Raw genomic sequence first — 16,241 nt, forward strand, 5'->3', positions numbered from 1 at the left:
GTTCAGGTATGTCATATGCGTAAATTACATATATGTATAACACCCACCACTAATACTTTACGCCTTGCGCCTATATTATATCACGGAACAAATCTCGGGCAAGTCCCGTAGTATGGGGAGGTGCGTATCGGAAGTGTTTCTTGCACATTCGTTTCAACAGCATATCACTAAATACATATGTATAATCATAACAAGTAAGCCCTCCTAAAGTGAATATCCGTCCAATAATGTAATTAATTCCTTTTGGAACAATTTCTAAGGCACTAAGAGTGAATTTCATTGTCAAAGAATTAATTAATTTAGGTATACAGTCTGAAATATGACAGCACATTTTTCTGTTGCTTTAAGTAAACTCCACATGCATGGGAACGTGCCATGTAGAATATATGATCAGGATTACAAACGGAGGCCAGGATTTCAGGTACACAATAAGAATTACCTTTATAATTTCCATCCACCAATTAGCACCCTATCAGTAGCATTGTTTTTAGATAATATGGGTCATTTTGTCTTTGTTAAGGCAAGTAGCAATCGCAGAAGAAGAAAAGAAAAACACCCGCACAAGAAGAAGATGGGACTTCGGCAGTGGCTGTGATAGTGAGTGCCTCGTGTCTGGTGGTGCTCCGTAAGGAAGAGGGTTAAGTGGGCCTTGCTATACACCTACACTACACTTACACTTTCTGTTACCTTTACACGTACACACATCCCCTTGTTTTTATACACTTTCTTTTTTCATTTTATACTTCCTACTTACCCTTACTTTTTGCCCTGTTCATCTGGGCTTTTCGCCCTCTTTCCCTGTCTGAACTTCTTTTCCGATTTTGACCTTTCCCTGACTTTGACTATTTTACTGACTTGTGTCCATTTTTCCCGATTGTCTTCTGTATTTTATTCTATTTTGCTTTTGAATCCTAAATCCTCTGTTTGAGGTATACATTTGACTATTTAGCATTTGTAGCACATATGATTAGTGAGCTGGTGCACCTACCTATTTGACTGATAATAGTCATAAGACAAGACAAGAAGAAGATGAAATGAGATATTAGAAGAAGAAGAAGTTGTCTTTGAGTTACCGTTGATGGGGTTGATAGTATTTTGATTGGATATATTTGAGGAAATGATTAAAATTGAATGTTTAATGGGAGTTTCTCGTACATATTTTTCGTGTGGATTTCACTGAATATGGTGAGTTTATGTGTGTCATGACATCGATTTTATTTATTTGAAGATGTTTTATTGAAATATCCTTGCACTAAGAAAATTCATTGCTAATGGTTCCATCTGATTTGTCTAAATGGGTTAGTGGTTTGATACGCGATGGCTATTTCATAATATTTTTGAATAGAAATATTAATAGTATTGAAATCAAAAGATTAACCGAGATGAAAGTAATATTGTATTGTTTGTATGGAAAGAAGAATAATGGTGATTTTGTCTAAAGAATGGAATATTCATTATACGGGTAGTACCCTTATTCTTTCGTTATTTACCATAATTTTTTCTTGGGCATATGTGTGAAAAAAAATGAATAATCGTAGCTAAATTGGGCCTGTGTTTACCAGAAGGGATCCAGCATTTGTTTTGTAAATAACGTTTCAATTTCGGTAATTTTTGCTCAGATTATATTAGATTAGTTCATGTTAGATATGTTAGTATAGCGAACTAAGGTCTTATAAAAACCCCTTGTCGTCTTGTTATCGAGACGAGACTAGAGGCGACCAGTGTTTCCTCTCGTGAGCAGCACAAAAAGTATTCCACATTACTGCTTATATTTTACATGACTTTCGCTTGCCAGTCTTATCAGGCCATGATTTCAAAACAAGTTAAAACAAGCTGAATGAGTGAGCTATTTATGAAACTCGATTCGATTCGAAACTCGAGTTTATAAACAGTGACTCGGCTCAGAACTCTTAGTTCGACTTGGACCATCCCTAACAGTTTTTGCCCATTTTGATATTTTGTAGATTACTGCGTGATCTATCACGCAACAAAAAGAATGTTTTGATACACAAGTTATGTGTTTTTACATGGAAAATGGGAATCAGGAATAAAAAAGCGGAGTTGTTATTTAAGATTTCAAAGTTGACCCCCCTCCCGCCCCCCGGGGGTGGGGATAGGGGGTCGAGTGTGATATCACTGGATGTCCCCCTTGGGGACGAACAACTTTTGTTACAACTTTTCCAAAATCCGATTTGTAGTTTTCCAGATATTCCCAAAAACAGTTTTAAATGCCTTATTTTTTAAATGTTTGTGTCATTTTGATTTTTATCGATTAGAGCGCCATCTATCACGCAACGATGAAAATGTTCAATACAAAAGTTACTTTTTTTTTTTTTTTTTACGGAGAATCAGGACATGGAATAAAAAAATGGTGGTTCCTATTTTAGATTTCAAAGTTGACCCCCCTCCCGCCCTCGGGAGGTGGAGGTAGGAGGTCGAGTGTGGTAGCATTGAATGTTTCCGTTCGAGACGAACAACTTTTTCAAAATCCTATTTGCAGTTTTCCAGATATTCCCAGAAACAGTTTCAAATGCCTTTTTTCGTTTGTAAGCCATTTTGATTTTTATCGATTACAGCGCCATCTATCACGCAACGAACAAAATGTTCAATACAAAAGTTACGTATTTTTTCACGGAGAATCAGAATATGCAATAAAAAATGGTGGTTCCTATTTAAGATTTCAAAGTTGATCCCCTCCCGCCCCCGTGGGGGTTGGGTAGAAGGTCGAGTGTGGTATCATTGGATGTCCCCCCTGGAGACGAACAACTTTTGTTACAACTTTTCAAAAGCCGATTTGTAGTTTTCAGGATATTCCCAAAAACAGTTTTAAATGCCTCATTTTTCAGTTTGTAAGCTATTTTGATTTTTGTCGATTACAGCGCCATTTATCACGCAACGAACATAATGTTCAATACAAAAGTTACGTATTTTTTCACGGAGAATCAGAACATGGAATAAAAAATGGTAGCTCCTATTTAAGATTTCAAAGTTGACCCTCCTTCGAGACGAACACCTTTTATTACCACTTTTTCAAAATCCGATTTGTAGTTTTCCAGATATTCCCAAAAACAGTTTTAAATGCCTCACCCGGTATATACTGTATATCTATCTATATCTATCTATCTATCTATCTATCTATCTATCTATCTATCTATCTATCTATCTATCTATATCTATCTATCTATCTATCTATCTATCTATCTATCTATCTATATATATATATATATATATATATATATATATATATATATATATATATATAGCACTAATGGTATGACGTATAAGTATAGATGAACTTGAAGGGAGCCACGACAAACACATCTCTCTCTCGTTACATATATATATTTGGGGAGAATGGTGGCTCAGAGGTGGAGCGCTTACCTCTGGTACGTGGGGTCCCTGAGTCGATCCCCGGCCATGTGTGTTTGTAGTGAACACCATCATGTCCGTGGGTTTTCTCGGGGTACTCCCATGTCCTCCCTCTTTCTCATACCACTAATTTTTCCATCATCATCATTTGCCTTAATCATCGTCTCCCTTAGCCTAAAGGACATAATCGTGGGACGTTAAACTGAAAGATTTCATTTCTCCTCCTCCTCTCTCTCTCTCGCTCTCATAGATAGATAATGTAATCCTGCACTTTAGCGTCGTGAATTAAAATCTAGTGATTTCAGTGTTGGAACACACTAATAATGAAAGTCGTGGACTGAGCCACGCCCTGTTCTGCACAAAAGTCGTGACTGGCCATGTTCGAGATTAATAGTAGAGTAACTTCACTAACGTATAGCTCTATTCGAACACGACAACCGCAGATTGAATATTTACCTTTCAGCACTGGCAACAATTTTGGTGTCTGAATCCGCTACTTTCATTACTAGTATAGGTCTGTGTGCCGCAATGTAGGTCCAGCGTGGGTAAGCCTAAGTTAGCTTGGGACAAGGTAGGTTAGATTGGAATAGTTTAGTATCGGTTAGGTTCGGTATTCCTAAACCTACTGTGCGGCACTAAACCCAAATGTTGCAACACTGAAATCACTAATTTTAATTCAGGACACTAAAGTGCAGATTAAATATTTAGTTTTGCGAACTCACTTTTTTTTCTGGGTCCGCGACTTTCATTATCAGCACGGCTTGAAAAAAAATCTTGCTTGCAAGTACTCACCAGCTACAAAACCTACTAGCCAGACCATTTTGCAGTCAGTGTTAATACGAATAAACAAAAATCACTTTGCGACACAGTAAACATATCAATGCTTTTCTTTTATTTTGTTTATTGGCATGTCTCTTACGAATAAAAAAAGTGACATCTACTATTTATTCTTTAATTCACGTTTTTGATTGATCAAACTTTACTCGTCAAATGTAAAAAAAAGTACTCACAACTGGCGAGCAGGCGAGTGGAGCTCTGATTATCAGTATGTTGCAACACTGAAATCACTATAGATTAATTCGCGACGCTAAAGTGCAAGATTATTTCTATGTATATTTCCCTTCGACCCTCACTATATTGACAATACAGTGTTGTTGGAAAATAGACTGTGGGGTTTAGGTTCCCTCGCATAGCAATGTGCACATTGCGCGTTTCATGTATGCGTGTCCTTATGTTCCGTTCGAACAGCGTGGTGAACTAGAAACGTTGCTTCTTCATTTGACACGGGGCGCCCTACCTATGTGGAGCCCAAATGACTTGTATGGTCGGAAAGAATTCACAACTTGCGAAAAGAAATAACCTAGCAGTACTCCATTTTCCGTCCTTCTGTTCTTTCAAGCTCTGGTAAGTAATTCATAAATGACACATCTCCAGTTATTTCACAGTATTGACCCTGAAATCCTCTTGTTTTTCACTGAAATGGTGATAGAAAAGCGATTTTCTGTTTACAAATTTAAAATAAGAGAGGAGAAATGAACTAGGTCCGGGCTGTAGTTGGCTGCAATACTAGTTTGGAAACCAACACTTGTGTAAAATTAAATTGTGTTTTTATCATATAAATTAGCTTCGTGGGTTTCGTAATGCCGATTTACCATTTCTTGACTGTACTTAAAACAAAAACCTGTATATGAACCCATACACTAGGCAATTTAACTTGAATGACTTTGTTTAAACTGATAATTTAAATCTTTTTTGTTTGTTTGTTTACTGCAGAAAGAAAATAGAGTGTTTCTGAAACATTCTTGGACAGTAATCTAATGTGAGTCAGAAACTTACATTATTAATATCCTGCCATCCCTAGTATGTGGTGATAGTGTTTTAATAATACAATTTTAAACAAAATGCGGTATGTAATGTTTAAAATTTAAGTTAAGGACCTATAATTTTTTTAATATTGTACCTAATTCCATCGTTTTATATTCTACAGAAGTCTTGAGGAGAAAGCTTGAATCCATTTAACATTCAGTACTCACAATATTTAGTTAAGAATCTCAAGTGTCGTGGTAATAAATATCATAATTTTCCTTACCGTAATTGTAATGTCTTAATACGTTTTATGGGCTGGACAATAAGAAAAGAAGTTTTGAACATAGTTAGTACCTACCTGAACCTGGATTTTTATCGTATCACTTTGATTACAACGTTTATCCTAAGGGGAAAGAGAAATTTAAAATTTATGCCAGCAATAGAGGATCTGAAGAGCTTCTCAAGTTACGAACCTAAAACTCGGTTTATTTAGTTAAACATTAAAAATAATTTGACACATGTCTCAGCGCTTTCGAAAATTCCGCTTCAAAGGGAAAAAGGAGATTTCTATACCTTTTTTCTGCATCCAGCTCGACTTGCCTGCCTCGTCGTCACGAGAAAACTGCTGAACCGTTTTTGAACACAACACTTGGCTGGAGTTGGGTTTTATAATTTATGTCACTTTTATAAGTGCATATCTTAAGGATATGAAGTATTGAAAAAGGGTTGTTGGAATTTTCCCCAGTCCAAAATAACCGAGAGGATTTTAAAGGATAAAATTCGCGTAAAAAACATCTATCTATTAAAATGCTACAATAGCAACAGCTGCGCCTGAGCTCCAACCTATAACTTTGGATTTCAAACCTTTGATTTACAGTTATTTGTGATTTCACGTTTAATAAAGACAAATATTTTAAAGTATTTGTACTTTAAATAAATTATTTAAATAGACCCGTTTTTCATAAAGTTTATCTTTTTTAAATTATTGTTCAAAGCCTTTGTATTTTAATAAACTTTTTTCCAAAATAAATGCAAATAAAGTGTACTGCTATCTTTGGAGTTCTTTTAAACTATACGTTTGTGGACGTTTCTATGTTTGTGGTCAATCCTTTCGACCATGAGATCTCGGAAACTACATTCTCTAGAAGGATGACGTTTTCACTGATCGATTGCAAATTTTATGTAGATTGTCCAGTTCTCATTGAATATTTAAAAATCGTGGCCATTATTTCTTTATTACATTTTTACGGGTACACTGGAAGTGTTGAAATTAGAGAAAAAAAAAAACAAACAAACAAAGGAACATATTCTACGCATTATACATTCCAACACCACATAATTGTATATGGGGGTTGCATATCTCTCAGGCATTTGTTTCATGGCCAAATGATAATGAAAAACGAAGGATAACAATTTCTCCACTCTAAGCTGAATCTTTATTGTTTGGAGTGTTTTGCTTAATGAACACCATATATCACTGACATTTTAATTAATTGTGTGTGTAATGTATTTGCTTATTACATACTGCATGCAAGAAGAAAGAAAACACTGATCATACATGAATTAAAAACTCCAACCGGAACTAGGCTGAAATCTTGCAAACGGTGCGAGGTATTGAAAATGTATTCGAAAAAATTCCCCTTTATGGTATCTCTTGCTAATTTTTATCAAGACGTCTTTCACTTGTGTTTGTAAAGAGCCATGTACAGATGTGAGGAATAACAAGGAGATTCATGTTCATATGTGAATGATGCGCTGTGTAGAGAGCGTAGGCTCAGCTAGTAACTTTAAAGCTTGAATTGAAATGATAAACTTAATGTGATCATAATTAGTTTCTTCAGTCTTGCTTTTCAGTACACTCCTAGTTTCAGAATTTGCTTTAGATATATACTGATCAGAAAATCTCCAGCCAGAACGGAATACCATTGAAGAAAATATCTTCGGAATCATCCACAACAAATTTAGTTCGAGTTCGATCAACTCGCCGTAGCGTGTTCAACTGTAATCTGAGACAGAAAGCAATACGGCTCTCTTCCGTTGTTTTTATAGTACATACTCATGTATTAGTACAAACAAGTAATAACATATTTTGTCCATGCATCAGTTAATTACAAATCTAAAATGATTCATTTAAACACTATATTTGGATAATTACACACCCACACATACAGAGTTGCATTAAAAATAAAGCAAAATCTTACCTTGTGATAATTATAAATGCGCCAATTAAATTTCTTAAAAATTTTAATACCAAAATTTGAATTAAAGCCACTGCAATCGCTTCACTTAAAGAAAAAGGAGATTACTAAAGATCTACCTATATTTTCTTAACATTGTACCTGGGTAATTACACACACAAAAACGAAGAATAGTTAATTAAAAAGGAGATCGGGAAAGTACCGAATTTGATTTTAGTAGGTGGTGAAATACATGACGCATTGTACGATTATCGCATATTACAGAGATTATTGATCGTAAAATATATTGTAAGAAAGCAAATTAGCAACTGAAATAAGATTTAAAAAATAATAATAATAATAAGATTTCCAACATTTCAGCTCGTCCACAAAAAATAAAGTTCCTATTTTTTTAAAATCCAATAATCCTTTTGGATTCGTGCATTTTTTGAGCAAAATGTTGACTTTCAGTTAAGTAGCCACTGGTTCAATACTATTTACCTGAGTATTACGGCTAATATGCCATTCTCTTCAGAATGAAACAAGCTTTCAAACGATATCATACCAGGTTCCTACTGGTCAGGGAAATCAGGGAAATTTTATAAAATATATTTTTTTCTAACATTAATTGTACATCAATTTTAGCGTAGGCAACCATTAATGATCACAGTATGAAACGTTGGTCAGATTTTTATGGGTGATAAGTGGAATGTACGTATGAGCAATTGATTATGATTTGTCTATGGAATAAATGTTCTCGTATATAAATACTCACCGTTATTTATTCCTTATTTATATGTCAACGTCATCCGACACCTGTCATGAAAGTCAAGGAATTTCCTGCCAAAGGTCAGGGAAATAGATTCATTTAGATCAGGAGAAACGATGCATACGCATGTATCCATGATGAACGAAAGAAAAATTTGATATAAAATTGCTAAATTTCCCTCCAAATAATACCTTTTTAAAACATTTTTGCCCCTCTGGAGTGGCCTTGGCTACAGGCACCCTAACATAATATACCTTGAAAATACTACGGTCTATACGTAATCCATGTGCCAAGCTTTATTGAAATACCTAGAAAAGTTACAAGGAAAAATATTTTTCAATCCTGTTTGACAACACCAAATTTCATATATAAATAAGGAGAAAGTTTACTAGTTTACTAGTTTACTAGTTTCGTTTGACATTGATATTACCTTTTTTCTTCACCTTCCTTACTTTTATTTTGTGTTCAAGTTTTTGTTTCTTTAACTTTTGTAAGATGGCCCCGCGTAGCGTAATCGCTAACGCTCTCGCCTTCGGTACGAGCGGTCCCCGGTTCGATTCCCGTTGGGGACACTCGGTCGAAAAAGTGTAAAAAGGTTTCTCAGGCCAGCCATCCTGAGTGAGGTTTTCGTGGGTTTTCCTCAGTCACACCAGGTAAATGCCGAAGTGGTATCTAACATATAGGTCCCAGGCCGTTTCCTTCCTTCCCTTTTCTCGGATAATGTGCTCGCCTAGGGACGTCATCCTTCATACGTGACGGGTTAATGGTCATATATATCGAAAGCCCAGAAATCTAAATCCTAAATCCTTTACTTTTATAAGATCGCTGGAAATTTGTATACAAATTTAGTGCTGTAAAATGTTGCATAAAAAAGATATATATATATAATACACAAAATCTTCATATACGACTTGGATGAAAAGTTAGGGTTAACGAAAATCATCTTGTAATTAATATTGAGGTAACAAATTACTAGTAACTAATTTTGTTTCAGGTATTATTGGGTACGTAATGGAAATCATAATTATGGAAACCTCACTAACTTGAGATCTGGGGGGATTTTCCTGTTGCACCAAAATTCTTTCCCGAATTAATTTAGTAAATTGATCGGAAACTTAATCTAAATTTTGTACGATGAAAATTCAAGTAGTTTTGCATTTATTTTTAACATTCATTACATATGATCTCTCATATTGTCAGAATGTTGATTTGATCTCAACTACATGGATATCAATGTTAGCGAAAACTCTTAACTTTTGCTTGTTAGTATACGGTAGTGTAAACCATAGCTGGATGAAAGCAGCAGACCTTAAATAACTTTCGCATGAGGTTTCAGTTTGTGTTGTTCTTATTACGTTCTACATTATCATTTTATTGAAATGTTAACTTGTAGCTACCAATATGAGATAAAAAGTATATCGATGTTCAGCGTTTAGTTATACAATGAAAAGAATGAATACATGATTAATATGAAGTAAATAAATAAACAGATAATTAATGAAATGTTCTGCTTATATAGAGGAATAATTGTAAATAAGTAACATTAAACGGTAAGAATATACAAATAAGTTTTTTTTTAAAAAAAAAACTATTAGTAATACAATATACTTAAAGGAGCTACGCACTAATAAATGTTTTCCTGTATTCAACCCAATGTTACTTACAATCACACAAAGCGAAAATCTCTTCGTTCATAACTTTAATACTAATTTCAGCAATGCCATGAAGCGGTACAATAATCTTACCAGCCTCTTTCGATTCTTTCTCATCAGGTGAAACATCACTATACCATTGAACTACACTGATTAGATTTTTATCCAAAAAAAAAAAAAAAAAAAAAAAAAAAAAAAAAAAAAAAAAAAAACTGACACTCTGGATCGAGTGCATTACTAAAATTGATACAATTCTGCACTTGTTTCCTGCCATGCGCACTCTTCACGCAAGGCATATCTAGTGTGCTAAAGGAAACCTGCATGGGAAATTAGTATTAGTAGGTGGATCGTTCACTAAAGTAGGTCATGGTGGTTTAAAAACAGTTGGATTACGGAAATTTTGACGCTTTACAAAATTTTAATTCATTTGACTTGTTATGCAGTTGGAACACTGACATTTGAACCATTGTTCACAGTCTACTAATGACCGATTCCATTTCAAATCGTCCAGGCAAGCCACAATTGGTCCCCATCATAGTCTCAGATTTCATTTATTTTTTTAATATGGGATCTACATGCAATATTATTAGACCCATATTTTTTCTTTTTGCTGAAAAAATTTTTTCCTTCGATATACAGCCTTCCAAAATGGCCGCCCTCATCTCGGATTGCTCGAAAAACTGAAAAACATGTCAAATTAAAAGTTCTGTTGTAGAGAAACGAATGTACTTAGTAACATAATCGCAATAGCAGGAAGAGTATAAAGTTGTATGTTTCGTTGGAGGGCCAAAATTCGTCTATTGGTCCAATAGCAATCGCGCAATTCACTCGCAATGTTGCCAACTTTGGTGAAATTTTTGCTAACTTCAAACACTTTTTTCTCTGTCCTCACGAGCAATATCAACCATCTGATTCTAGCATCGAAATATACTCCATAAGGTCTCTTGACGATGTAAAGGACTTACGTTTCTGATTATTACATCCCACGATATAGCATGATGAAAAGCTGAAAATTTCATTAAGACGCCATGTTTGGACGCCATTTTCTCAAAAACCCCACCTTTTAAAAATCTGAATTTTTTTCATGTATTGGAGAAGTACCTAAGGATTTAATATCCGTTAACCGTTCATGCGGCTGCAGCCCCTAACATTCGCAATTAATTATTGAAATTTCGATTTTTGTACTTGAAATGTAAATATTTCCTATGGGCACTTTGGTCCTATACACAAAGCGATTTGAAAGGGAGTATGAAAATTTTGAGAGATGAATCCTGACATAAAATCCAGTAGAAAAGTTCCTATAAACATGAGTCGAATTCCGCTTCGTTTTCGAATTACAGGGTTTCCAACTCGGGACCCAAAATCGGCTCGCGACAATGGAAAATAAAATATAAATTTCGTGTTAAATCAGAACTATGTGCTAAAGTTATGATGAAGTTCAGAAAGTTGATTTGTATCAACATGATGATTTTTACGTGCGTTGCAATTCGGTTGGCAGTGTTGCCAACTTGGTACAACTTTTATTTGTTTCCAAATGACACTACGTGGATTTTATGTGATATTTGGTATTCATTAATGATTGCAAACATCACATGAAGCACTATTTTCCCCATGTCAGCACAGTTTTCGAAAACACATGTATTTCATTAAAATGTATATCTCGTGTGTTATTGATAGTTGCAACATTAAGTGTGAATTTCCCTTGATGTTTGCCATCATTAGTAAAACCAAAATGTCGAATAAAAACTACGTCTGTGTAAGTTGTAATAATAATAATAATAATAATAAAATATTTTTTATTATTGCAAAATCTCTCATAACTCCACGCATCAAGTACGAACTTGTTCAAGAAGTTCTGCTGCAACCACGAAACAGTTTCTTACGAGATTCGGTGTCGTGACCATCGTCCTAGTGTTCTTTGGAACCATGAAAATCGTTTTCACTGGTAACATGACATTGTAGTGCACTAGTTACAGTGTTTGTGTGAATAACAATGGAGAAGTCCTATTACAGTAAGGACCGTATTAAATGTGTTGATTCTAAAAGGCATAAGATAATTGTGTACAGAAAGAATTCTTGACAAACATTTTAAAAGTAAAATAAAATATGTATTGAGTACAGCGCGTCTGCCAAAACGTAGTATTAGGAGAGGATGATTATTTGTGTAAAGGGTACTTTGAATATTTACCGTGAACAACGTGAATGTATGTGAGATATTGGTGACCACGAAAGAAGATGTAAATATGAAATTATGCACCAGCAAGATAAAGAATTTGTTCCTCTGAATGTAGATTTGGAAACCATTAACCAGACAGTTAACATACTAAACATGAATGTGTCCTCATGAAAACGGCCGTTATCGGTGAAACCTAGACTACGGTGAAGGATTCACCTCTCAAAATTTTTTATACTGCCTTTCAAATCGCCTTGTGTACAGGACACAAATAATCATCCTCCCCTAATAGTACCTTTGGGCTGACACGCTGTACGCAATCTGTATATTTTACCGCAAGATAATTGTTTTTGGCTAGAATTCTTTCTGTGCACAATCCTCTTACGGCTTTTAGCATAATCAACACATTATATTATGCCTTTTAGAGTCATCAACACATTTAATACGGTCCTTACTGTAATAGGACTTCCCCATTGTTATTCACACAAACACCTAACTAGTGCACTACAATGTCATGCTACCAGTGTAAACAATTTTCATGGTTCCAGAGAACACTAGGACGATGTTCACGACACCGAATCACACAATCAATCAATAACGCATTAGATAAAACCTTTTAATGAAATACATGTAAGCTCTCGAAAACTGCGGTGATCTAGGGAAAATTGTGCTTCATGTGATGTTTGCAATCATTAATGAATACCAAATATCACATAAAATCCACGTAGTGTCATTTAGAAACAAATAAAAGTTGTACCAAGTTGTCAACACTGCCAACCGAATTGCAACGCACGTAAAAATCATCATGTTGATACAAATCAACTTTCTGAACTTTATCAAAGCTTTAACACACAGTTTCTGATTTAACGCGAAATTTATATTTTATTTTCTATTGTCCCGAACCGATTTTGGCACCCGAGTTGGAAACTCTAACTCGAAAACGAAGCGGAATTCGACTCATGTTTATAGGAACTTTTCTATTGGATTTGATGTCAGGATTCATCTCTCAAAATTTTCATTCTCCCTTTCAAATCGCCTTGTGTATAGGACCTAAATGCCCATAGGAAATATTTACATTTCAAGTACAAAAATCGAAATTTCAATAATTAATTGCGAATGTTAGGGGCTGCAGCCGCATGAACGGTTAACGGATATTAAATCCTTAGGTACTTCTCCAATACATGAAAAAAATTCAGATTTTTAAAAGGTGGGGTTTTTGAGAAAATGGCGTCCAAACATGGCGTCTTAATGAAATTTTCAGCTTTTCATCATGCTATATCGTGGGATGTAATAATCAGAAACGTAAGTCCTTTACATCGTCAAGAGACCTTATGGAGTATATTTCGATGCTAGAATCAGATGGTTGATATTGCTCGTGAGGACAGAGAAAAAAGTGTTTGAAGTTAGCAAAAATTTCACCTAAGTTGGCAACATTGCGAGTGAATTGCGCGATTGCTATTGGACCAATAGACGAATTTTGGCCCTCCAACGAAACATACAACTTTATACTCTTCCTGCTATTGCAATTATGTTACTAAGTACATTCGTTTCTCTACAACAGAACTTTTAATTTGACATGTTTTTCAGTTTTTCGAGCAATCCGAGATGAGGGCGGCCATTTTGGAAGGCTGTATATCGAAGAAATTTTTTTTTTTTCAGCAAAAAGAAAAAATATGGGTCTAATAATTTTGTATGTAGTTTCTTATTTTAAAAAATAAGCTAAATCTGAGACAGTCGTGTGGACCACCCTGGACGATTTGAAATGGAATCACTCTAATATTCTTTACATGATCTACCTGATTAGAACTAGTATTGCTACCATCAATAACTATTTCATGGCTGCAATTACAGATTTGTTCCTTCTGCCTATTAGAATTGTTATCATTGTTCCAATTTCTTCTCTTATTTTTACGAGGTGGATTTTTTCTTTTTCTGTTAACTCTACCATTTGAATTCCCACTACATTGATTTCGCAAAAAGTCGTCACTTTTGTAACCATTGTTTCGTTGTTTTTTCTAATTAGATCTAGCTTTTAGATTACAGCTAAAACAGATGACAAATTGATGGTAGACAATACAATTAACTAAGAAGTGTATCTCCAAACCCTTGCACCATTTAAAACATATATATATATATATATATATATATATATATATATATATATATATATATGGAACGCGTTATTAATTCGGAACACGAATATACCGAATATACCAAAACAATAGGCACTGTATCTCATAAAGAAGAAAAATGTAGAGGTGTTGATAATGGTGAAATAACAGACAAGATACCTGCTGAACTAGTAGTGAAATGCAGTAGAATGTCAAGGGAAAGAAGGATTCAGGACAGCAATACATTTCAAAGACAAAACATTAGATGGATTTCATAAGTCACATTTGCGAATTCCCCGAACCTTACACAAATTTGATGGCAGAGGGTTGGTCAAATTCCATTGCTGGTCCATTTTCGTAACACATCTCATAAATACAGTTTCATTTTAGAAGTTCTGAACAATCTTATAGCACCTGGAGCAAGTTAAAACTAGTACAGCGTCAACGGCAAACGTTAATTTAGCTGCTGTGTGAAGATCAGGCATCAGCGTTGTCAGTTTGTGCATAGTGTTGCCAGTCTTATTACTTTTCCAACACATCTCGTATTTACAGAAGTGTGCCACTAATAAAGATGAGAAACTATTTACGTATGTTTGAACAACTATGTTTTTTATGGTTATTGTAAAAACATAAAAAAATGACCTCTTCGAGAGTATTTCAAACCCAAAATTAACAGATAACGACAACAAAATTTCGCAGAGGAGAACTTCTTATGTTTTTTCAGCAAGCTGAGAGTCAATAGGCACACACAGTGTTACAAAATACATGGAAGTATAACGAACTACCTTCCTTTGAAACATGGAAATTTTTGCGGATGACGGGCCGGCATGTCGTGGGGTAAAGTTGATGTATGTCTCTTATGGGTCCAGAAAGTAATTTTTAGTGATTTTGAAATACATTTTCTACAATTGTGACCGGAAGTTGGTTAGAATTATATATATAGAAACTTAGTATATAATCTTCAAGAGACCTTTAAACGTAATTGACGGTAATATAACATATTTCGTAAAAGTATATATATATTTTCTTTTATCATGTAACTGAAAATAATTTATTTGTTATATATTATAAATTTAATCAAAGTTATTTGTTATTTCTTTCAGGTATTGGTCTGTAGTAATGTTTGTAAGTTACAGCATTCTACTTGTTTTCCGAATTTAACATGTTAGAATGACTTGTTAATTGTTAAAATTCCAAATAATAAGTTTCTAAAAATGCTTCCCAGTATGCCATTAATTTCCACTCCTTTAAAAGAGGGTGATGGCAAAACTAGTCAGTCTCAAGAAACTTCCAAAGAGAATCAGCATAATCAGGCAATCTCTGTATCAAATGTGACAGTAGCATCTTCGAGTGGTACAGGAACCGTGCCTGTTCCTGTTATGTCCAGTCAGGGTATTAGTCAGCCTTTCACAGTAACATTAATTACTGAAGGAGGAAGTAGTATTGTGAAAGCTGTGTCTACACCAGTACAAAGTTCTGCCACATTGAAACCTGTGCCTTTGTTATCTTCTTATTACATCGCTCAAACAGCAACAACTATTCCAAGTGAACGAACTAGTGACTCACTAATAGTTGGACAGTCAGATCTGGTGACAGCAAATAGCTCGAATGGAAAGAAACGTTCTCCCTTGAAACACGTAACGCCAATTCTGAAAAAATATAATAGCCATCGGATTGGAAGAAGTGGGAAATCTACAAAGGTTCATCCTATTTTGCCGAAGGGCAGGTTGCTCGATGAGGTACGTTACTGCTTTAAATAATGACGTTGTAGTGGGATAGGTGCTAAAGAACATTTGAAAATTTCTGTTGAAAAATAAATTTTTCCTAAGTTGTATTATCTAGTATTTTTTTTTAAATTTATTTTTTCATATGTATTAACACGTTCTGTAGATTTTATATCTGTGTATGAAGAAGGTTTATCACAACTTTTGCACTATGATGTTCACCTAAAACATATATCCTTCGTTCCAGACGGTATGAATTTGTGAGGTCAACATCATGTCTCTGTATTTCCGTAGGATACTTCCTTTTCCTAGTACTTTTCCATTCTATTCTGTTATTATTGCTGTATATATATCATCCAACCCTTCTAACCATCAGTATGTAAGTATAAAACATTAAAAATAAAAACATTTTTCTTTAGTATACTCAGCTAACCAAACATTTATTCTATACTTAACTTAA

At 34.6% G+C, this 16,241-nt stretch overlaps 1 protein-coding gene across 1 annotated transcript in view; it reads left to right on the forward strand.

The window, feature by feature from the left end:
• The first annotated feature begins 1,037 nt into the window (after positions 1-1,037).
• Positions 1,038-16,241, forward strand: part of LOC145678476 (uncharacterized) — a 52,551-nt gene continuing 37,347 nt past the window's right edge. The window contains exons 1-2 of the mRNA XM_081748657.1: positions 1,038-1,185; positions 15,161-15,796. Coding sequence (XP_081604783.1) covers positions 15,272-15,796 — 525 coding nt within the window. The 5' untranslated portion in view covers positions 1,038-1,185; positions 15,161-15,271. The remainder of the gene's footprint in view (positions 1,186-15,160; positions 15,797-16,241) is intronic.

Source organism: Thermobia domestica, chromosome 2 (genome assembly GCF_964235325.1).
Source record: "Thermobia domestica chromosome 2, izTheDome1.hap1.1, whole genome shotgun sequence".
Taxonomy (NCBI): domain Eukaryota; kingdom Metazoa; phylum Arthropoda; class Insecta; order Zygentoma; family Lepismatidae; genus Thermobia; species Thermobia domestica.